The sequence below is a fragment of the Ruditapes philippinarum genome, unplaced genomic scaffold, assembly GCF_026571515.1.
Source record: "Ruditapes philippinarum isolate M1 unplaced genomic scaffold, ASM2657151v2 ctg3895_1_1_1_1, whole genome shotgun sequence".
Taxonomy (NCBI): domain Eukaryota; kingdom Metazoa; phylum Mollusca; class Bivalvia; order Venerida; family Veneridae; genus Ruditapes; species Ruditapes philippinarum.
The window spans coordinates 63,006-72,562 of record NW_026865491.1 but is presented as its reverse complement, the minus strand read 5'-3'; the positions used below and the strand labels follow the sequence as shown (position 1 = coordinate 72,562).

The 9,557-nt window shown below is 30.9% G+C and overlaps 1 protein-coding gene across 1 annotated transcript; it reads left to right on the top strand.

The window, feature by feature from the left end:
• The first annotated feature begins 1,572 nt into the window (after positions 1 to 1,572).
• Positions 1,573 to 9,018, top strand: LOC132729355 (metaxin-1-like). The gene is made up of 8 exons (XM_060715122.1): positions 1,573 to 1,701; positions 2,385 to 2,454; positions 3,152 to 3,228; positions 3,519 to 3,611; positions 4,050 to 4,229; positions 5,425 to 5,501; positions 5,973 to 6,133; positions 6,982 to 9,018. Exons 1-8 carry the CDS (start codon positions 1,618 to 1,620, stop codon positions 7,161 to 7,163), a joined length of 924 nt encoding a protein of 307 aa, XP_060571105.1. The 5' UTR covers positions 1,573 to 1,617; the 3' UTR covers positions 7,164 to 9,018.
• Positions 9,019 to 9,557: the final 539 nt, after the last annotated feature.

Below are 9,557 nucleotides of genomic sequence, written 5' to 3'. Positions count from 1 at the left end.
GTTAAAAATGTAACAAAATTAAAGAAATTTAACAGAACTATATTTCAAACTTGTTGATGTGACGTCATGATGTGATGACGTCACGAAGGAGAATGCGCGACGTTACGCGGCAAAATCAGTAAAAATTACTTAAAATCACTTAAAACGCATGAAATAAAAAGAAAATTTATTTGTTTTACATATAAGATTGAAATATATTTCATTCGTGAACACCAGCTATTATATTTTCACTCGTGGCTACGCCACTCGTGAAAATATTGCATCTGGTGTTCACTCAGTGAAATTATATTTCAATCTTAAATGCAAAACAAACAAATATCCTCTATCTTTCTGTTCTTCTATGTTCAATAGGGAAAAATGCGGGTCGTGTTAGAATTCCTAATTAAATACAGCAATACAACAATTGAGCGATGCAAATAAGAATTATTTCAAGTAAATGAATGAAATAAAAAGAATCTTATCACAATGTCTCAATTAAGAAGGGTAGTTCGCATGAATTTGGAAGAAAAGAAAATGTTAAAAATTAATGTAAAACTCTCAAATCCCTTTTATACAACGTAATTTAATACGATTGGGCATATACAAACTGTTCACAAAATTGCACGAGATACGAACATAGCCGAATTTTCTCGGACGTGAATTTCCGCTGCAAGAGTACGTACGTTACGGTACCATCCAATGCAATACAATAGCAGACGCCACGGAAACAAAACGACAATTGAGCATTCGCGGACATTCACTATATACTGTATTTTCCCGCGCTTAATTGACAAATAGCTAGTGCACGGCAAAATGAACCCGTGACATAAATATGTTGTGGTTTTTTATGTCCATGGGTTTGGCTTGATGATGGTTGGGACCCCATTGGAAATAAGCACACCAGACCACTCTTAACAAAACCATTGTATTGAAATTTTATTATTATTTTTTTTCTTTTAAAATCTATGTTAAACTATTTAGTTTTATTTGTCATGTCTATCAGTAACTTTAAACAATATTCTGTGCTTATTATTATTCTGACTTGTTGTAGTCATAATCTGAACTGTGAATTTTTTAAATAATTTTATCAAATGCCTCATCTTATATTATATGTATATCCTTTTTATGTAACTGTGATTTATGTTGACATTGCAAAAATAAAATAAATAAATAAATACTATTGTAATGATTATGGACAGACTTTGATGATATAAATACAGTAAAGTAGTCATATTTGTATTTGATAATGTGTTTATATGCAGGCGATACATGTGATCTTCTTCTTTTTCCAGTATACTTGCCACCTTCAACTAACTAAAGTTTACTGCCAGGTTAATGGGTTGATGTCTAGTTTATACCTAAAATAATATTCTTTCAATATCTAAAATTTCTCTTGTGTTTCCTTCTAGATGAAATCTTAAAATTTATAATCAATGAACTTCTTTCAAGTTTTTAATTATTTACAGTATTTATTACTTTTTTTTTGGTCAAACAATTTTTTTAAACAAATATTAGATCTATTAATGCTATTTTTATCATCATGCTTTTCCCGTCAAATTGAAATTTTAAAAATCAAATTCAGCACAATTATTTTCGTTACTTCTGTAGTTCCTTTGGGTTTATAAAAAGATACCTAAAATGGACGACAACATTGTACATTTAAATGTTTGGGGAGGAGATTGGGATCTTCCATCCGTTGATCCAAACTGTCTTGCTGCGTTGGTAAACATAATCAAACTTTTACACGACTCTTTTGTAGATCAGTTAAAACAATCATTATTAAATCCTCCAGTATGATGCACACAATAAATATATATTGGTGACCTCTTTACCCCACCCATTTCTGTCAGTGGTGTATAGTGTTCGGATAGGCAATATTTTGGATATCTCTATAAGTAAAAAGCGAAAAGAAGAATGAAAACTTTATTATTGTTGATGAAAATGTTGTTCTAAGGTACTAAATAAAGAATAGACTACATTATCATAAATTTAGGATCATTCTTCCCTAGCATGCCCTCTGACTGTTCTTTTAACTAAATAATATGTATAGAAAGCCTGATTGGGGCCTCAGGCCCAGCAAGGACTGTAGCCCTCTTAGATAACATGCATGACATGAATGTATTATATTGAAATCATTTTAAAATTAAAAAGTTCAGACTTCTGACGATTTTTACTGTGCATGCATGTACCCCTAGCCTTTTGGTTCTTATGTGTGCATGCAGAATTGTGTGCATGAATCATGCACTGAAGGGCATACTGGACATATGTGATTTAGACAGATTGTTACATGTATATCAAATATTTATGTAAGCTTTAACCACTTACAAAAGGTGAACATTATAGCATTTTTCTCCTTAGTGCTAGAATAAATTTAAATACTTGTGTTTCTTTTTTCACATTTTCAGGCATACTGCAGGTTTTCTGGTGTACCTGTAAAAGTTCATAAAAATACTAATCCATGGAGGTCGCCGTCAGGTGAGTAGTAGCAATTTAAGCAGTTTAAAATAAGTTTGAAGACTTCTTATAGGAGATAACTAAGCTATTTCGTTTGTAAAATGTTAAGGTCAATAAAAGATTACTACTCAGACAAAAAACTCATTCAGATTTTGACTGAAATTATTTGATGTAGTTTCTTGTGCATGTTCATAAGACATTAAAATATTTATTAATATCTAAGCTACAAGGTATTTTGTTCGTTCTATATATAAAGTGATTTTCGGTGTACAGTCAAACATGTGAGTAAAGGCCATCTGAAGGAAGGATCACACATGACCTTTATAGAAAAGTGGTCTTTATTTGGAGTATACTCTGTTGTATTTTTATCAATAATATTTGTCTTTATTTACAATATGGTCTTTATTTTGTAGGTGGTATTTAACACAGGTTGGATTTTAAATGCAATCATTGTGTATTTAAATGATGATTATAGCTTTTGATGTTATGAGTGATGTATGATAAGGGCACAATATTTTCTTCTTTATAGAATTTATAATATCTTCATTTCAGGTACATTTCCATGGTTTATAATATCATTATTTCATGTACATTTCCATGGTTTATAATATCATTATTTCAGGTACATTTCCATGGTTTATAATATCATTATTTCAGGTACATTTCCATGGTTTATAATATCATTATTTCAGGTACATTAATAATATCATTATTTCAGGTACATTTCCATGGCTCAAACATAACAACAATAATGAGACAAAAGTTGCAAATATTTTCAGTTATCTGAGAAAACAGGTCAGTTTATAATTTTGTTGAAGCCTAAAGGCTAAACAATTAAAAAAAATGATAATCGGAAAATATGATTTATGTTATGTATTTTATTCTATGTATGATATAATTACCAATATGATATATTGCTGATACATGTATTGAAAGAAAATTAATTAAAACAAACTACATCAAGACAATTTTGAATAAATTACTGAATTTAAGCATGGCAATCATTTACTTTCTATTTCATGAATTGTAAAGAATTCTGTCCAGCAGTTTTGAATATGTATTTATGTTATTTTATTTACTGTCAGAATATGGGATCAGACTTCAACTTGTCAACAAAACAGAGTGCTGATGTAGTAGCATACATGGCCATGCTGGAGGAAAAACTTCTTCCTGGCTTGGTACTCACCTTCTCATCTTAACTCAAGTTCATCACTAGTAAATTGTATCTTAATTAACATGTTTAAATTATTCCTTTATGAAAATTTTAAAAATTTCCTGTTTTACATGTACAAGTTGGTTGCTATTTTAATCATTGACAGCTATGGTTTTACATCACTGGGCTCTTACTGCCATGGGTTTAAATCTTTAAAATGATAAAGTCCTTTCACAAAATTTTGTGAATGAAAGATGTGAAGTTGTACCAAGATGTTCAAATGTGTCAAAAGTAAAATTATTTTCTACACCTTTAACACTTACTTTTAAGTGATCGTTTGTTAATTAGTAGCTTAAAATAGGTAATTATTTGTAGGTTTTACATGTCAACTATTTTTGTACATATACCTTTAACAATTTATCATTATTCCTGGAGGCTGATTTGACCTGTTTGTTTACTTTAGTTACACCTGTGGTGGCTAGAGAGTGAGACATACACAAATATAACACGACCATGGTATACAAAAGCAACCATGTTTCCTTTTAAACTGTGGCTGCCAGGTACAATCTTTAGTAAAGCAGAAAAGAGGGTTTATGTAGCACAGGGAACAGAAAACATATCAGAAGCTGATATTAATTCAAAGGTATTTTGTTTTGTTTTTGATTAATAACATGTTCGGTAATTAGAAACTTAAAGTAACCCTGTTATGCCAAGTGGTTGATATTATTGACTTCAGGCATCTTGCCCCTCACAGGCAAAATTCTTGAAAAAGATTAGTTTTCCCAAATAAAGAAACGAAACTAGGTAAATTAAAGAAGTGGCCATGTGGTCTGAGTACCAAAATTTGTTGAAGGTCTTTCTAAAAACATTACCTTAAAGGCACATTGTGCCTCAGAAATGAATATTTTTTTCCCATATAAGAAAGGGCAAACATCAATTATATAACATTTATATAATGGTTTTAGCATATGCTGGGTGCTTATCACCTGAAGAAATTAGCACTGAATGTTAAATTGTTTGTCTTAAAAGTAGCAAACTATTTTGACTTTCATACAAAATACTTTTATATACTAAACTGTACTAATTCCTGAAAAGCAACAGAAGCAAAATGTAGTTCAGGTAATTGGCCAATTAGTAGCTTTTTGGAAACTATATGACACTAAAAAAAGCGTTTGAGAAATAAAAGTAAAATCATATGAGCCGTGCCATGACAAAACCAACATAGTGCGTTTGCGACCAGCATGGATCCAGACCAGCCTGCGCATCCATGTAGTCTGATCAGGATCCATGATGTTCTCTATCAGTTTCTCTACTCTACTTGTAATCGGGTTTGAAAGTGAACAGCATGAATCCTGCGCAGGCTGGTCTGGATCCATGTTGGTCGCAAACACACTATGATGGTTTTGTCATGGCGCAGCTCATAATAGCCTTTATTTAACAATTGCCACAAGGTCTAAAAAGTGTTGTTTAGCCCTCAGTTCAGTAAAATGTCTGAATATTATTGATGTGACCATTTACAGAAATCATTTGGTTTGATCGTCATCAATCACACACATTGTGAATATATTACATTTATTTTATGTATTGCAAAACTTCTATCATTGTGTGTTTTAGAACTAAATAAAATCAAAGAAGACTATTTGTTCAAGACAAAAAGGACAAAAACTAACATGTTCATGTTGTAGTGTTTTTATTGATACTTTGACACAACATATTTTCATTTCTGTAAAGAATTTACTGCTGTTATACTGTAAATACTACACTAGTATATCTTAATAAGACATCTATGTTGCACTTGTAATTTAATTACAGGGCATTTTTTGTTGTTGTCATTTCAGATTTATAATGATGCTAAAGTTTGTTTAACTCAACTATCAGCCAAACTAGGAGATAAAGAATACTTTTTTGGAAATTTGTAAGTGATCCTATCTCCTTATTTTGTATTGCCAAAGTTATAGGCATTATTTTAAGTTAACTGTTGTAGTATTTATTTTTTCTGGAATAAAGCAACTTGATATATCTATGGCTAAACAAATGTTAATATTGAACATGCTATCCAGTGTTCCAGTTAAAAAAGCAAAGCTTCTTTAGCTGTCAGATATTACTTATTTGTTTAAAATTAAATTTAAGTTATTTTATATGACATGTCAAGTAATCAAAAAATTCCATGAACTTTCAAATGTATGGACCAGATTTAATATAAAGTCTTTGGAACACTAAATTTTTCTGATTGTTGAATGAATAAAACAAATTTCCATTATTATGTTACATATATCTGAAGCAATTACAAAACCAATTGAAATGGATATTTACTAAAGCAATTCAGCTACAAACTCCATGTTAGAAATTCAGTCAAGGACAATATAACATTTTTCACGTGTTTCAGGCCATCATCATTGGATGCTCTTGTGTTTGGATACCTGGCTCCGTTACTAAATGCTCCCCTGACTATGAACCAGTTGACCACTCATCTACGTACGAATTGTGATAATTTATGTATACTATGCACCAGGATATTAAGAGAATTTTTTCCCATGACACCTCAAGGTATGTGTAATATAGTTTTACATAAAGAGTATAAGGACTGGTCAGTAATTTTGTACATGATTATAGTCAGCACAGTTGTGGGTGTGTCCCTGGATGATAGATTAGGGTCATTGACTTCAAACTACTGCCCCTTATCACTGTTAGTTAATATTCCACGAGGAACTTCAAATTCATTCATGTGAGGTAACTATTCAGCTTACTTTTGGAATGTCTTTGGTTCTACTCTGGTGCCTGAAATATAATGCACTTAGGGGCACCTGAGGTCTTCTCCACCAATAGGCTTTAGGCTGGATATATGCGATATGACCGTATATGCAAAAAAGAGAATTAATATTAATGTCTAAACACTGATCAGCTAAAAATAAATATTTATGAAGTTAGATATATGGAAAAAAATCTCAATGCAGAAATGTTAATATAAAAAATATTTTATTTCATAATTTGTTTTATCCAGTAATAGTTTAAGATTTCAAGTAGAATAATCAAACAAACAGACATATTTATAATTATGTTGTCAAACTCCTTAATTACAAAAACAAGCCTTTTTAGGTCCACTTTTCTTAGAAAATGTGTAGCTGTTTTCATAATCTACTTACCGGCACTTGGTAAGGGTATTGGTCCTTTTATTTGTTAATCTTTGTGGTTAAGTTTTCATTTATTGTTATCAACTATAGTACTTGAACAATGCTATTACCAGTTTTCTATCCACTGTTTACTGAGAAAAGTGAAGGGAACTGCTCTTGGAACAGCTCTTGTTTAGAAAGGGGGTTCAGATTATGATTGTACATTTATGTAGTAATGGTGAAGTCTGGTTGACGATTTTCTTTATTATTTTCACCTATAAACAGAAGCTGAACAAAAAGAAGAGGAAAGAAAGAAGCAGACTGAGTCTAACAATAATGAGTTTCCAAACAGGAAGAGGAACATGATACTGGCTGGGGTATTTGCTGCAACAACCATGGTCACTTATGCATTTATGAGTGGACTTATACGCTTCGAAGTTATAGATGATGATGATCCATTAAGTTAAATGAGGAATAAATTAAACATTTATTTGTGGACCCTTTGGGTGAAATTGTGGAAATATAGGGAGTTATTTTGATAAGTTGTTATACATATTTAAGGATCATCTTTCAACTATACTATTATTTATGATTTTTCAACAGATGAAATATGGAATCATTTATGATTCTTGTTTAAGCGTCAGTGTTTGGTACTATCAAGTTATCTCTGTCTAGATAAAATAAAAGTGAAAAAGATATAAATATTGTTATAGTTACAATAGCTTGTGTTAATTTTTGTCATCCTTGTTGTGAATGTGTACAGATGTATACTTCAAACATAACTTTTGTTTAAACCAGTTAATTTACTGTGAAAACTTATTACTTTTATCGGCTAAAATATTCAGCCTGCAGAATATGATCACTGCATGAATGTACATTAGATCCCAGCCTGTGTCAGAAATATATATGGGATTTACCATAGAAAATTGAAATACTGTATTGAATGGAACCATGAATGTCTATCTCCATTATATTGATTTGAGATTATTTTCCATCAACATTTTGTATGCAATATTACATTACCAAAGATAATACTTTAACCTTTGAATGCTATTAGTGATAAAAGATGCTTTTCACATAGCAGTTATTACCTCCCCTGGCCACCAATTTGGGGGTCATACCCTTAAGTTTTAAAGATAAGGTAAAAAATCTGTCATAATTCTATGACTTTCATGAAAACTGATATAAATATTTTACATACCGGTGCTATGATAATATTTTGCTGCATATGTATAAAATAATTCGACAATTAATGTAAAATGGCTGTTTATATTGATTTTTTCATAGTTTGTCAATTACATGTATATAGAATATTAATATTGGACCCCCCATACAAATGGGTGCCACTTTTGGCGAGGGAGGTAAATATTGTAAAAATGGGGAACTATCTATAGATCTGAGGTAATTAGGCTAGACTGTTGGGAAATGCTTTCTAACTGTAGGATATGTTGATAGTGAAATCACAGAAAATATGAATGCACACTTCCAGACTACATGTTTATACATGACAAAGTATTAAGACATTTAGTAAGGCATGGATAAATGTTACAGGTTGTTAATAAAAAAACTTTTAACATTTTTATAAAAATATCTTTCTGAAGCTTTTTACAAACTAAATGTAAAAAAGTCTTTTAAAATGTACATCTTTATATCTTGATAAATTTTGTGTGGAAAATAAAAAAGCAATTAAAATGTAAATATTTGCTAAATGGCTTCATTATTTAGCTCATATTGCTTTGTTGTATTAAATGCTTTTACCTTTATTTAAAGTTATTATCTTGATGAGAGAATGTATGTAGTTCTACTCCAGTACCAGCTGGTGCCTAAAACAATTTGTGGGGTAGCAAATGAGGTCTTCCTTCACCTGTGAAGCAGAAGCATTTCCATGCCACAAAACTCAATTTTAAAGTCAGTTTTATTGCATTTGTTATCATTTACATATTTTCAAATTGTTATTTTCAGATATTTTCTATATGAACTTGTATGATAAAAATAAGATTTTTCAGACCTTTCAGAGGCTTTATGCGACCAAAATATACAGGTCTAGTCTGCATGAACATGTCATATTCTTTTCTGCTTATTAGAATAATCTGGATTTTGATATTGTCTAAAAATCTATGTTTTCAATTGCTTTGAAGAGATGTATTTTATGAGTTTTTTACTGTATTTGTTGTAAAACATTGGGAACATTCTGGCACATGTATTTTAGTGATAGTAAGATTATTTTTTCTGTCATCAAATGACTTTAAAACTGGTTTTCTGTTGTTTTTTTTTATTGGATACATGTATATGAACAATAAATTGATTGATAATTTGACATAACTAGTCTTCACAACTTTTATTGCTGTGGTATCATAAAACAATAAAACACTTGTGGATTCAAGATCAAAATTCTAACATGTGTAATATAATTAAACCAACCAAATTTATAACCTATCTGTACCGATCGGTAATTTTCAGATATCTGCCATCACTGCAGTGATCTGCCATCACTGCCGCCGGTAATACGGTGTGATTAGGTGATTCTGATTGTCTATACTGTATCCCAAGTCACGGATATTAAAATTATGTATTGAACGGCGCATGGTCACGACACGAGAATCTATCCCTTTTCTGTATGTTTGCATACATGTGCGTGTATCTTTTTTATACATGCCTATCAAATACACTCATATTGTTTACTGCACTGTGTCTCTCCAATTTCCGTTTTCGAGGATGACAAGACTTTTTGCCGGCCAGAATTCATTATATGCGTACTGCATGTTATAGGTTTATTTATATTTTAAGTTTCTATATACGTTCTATAAAAAGGTCGTATCTACCATTTACGCCCCATGTTCACAGTAACATGAAATAAACTG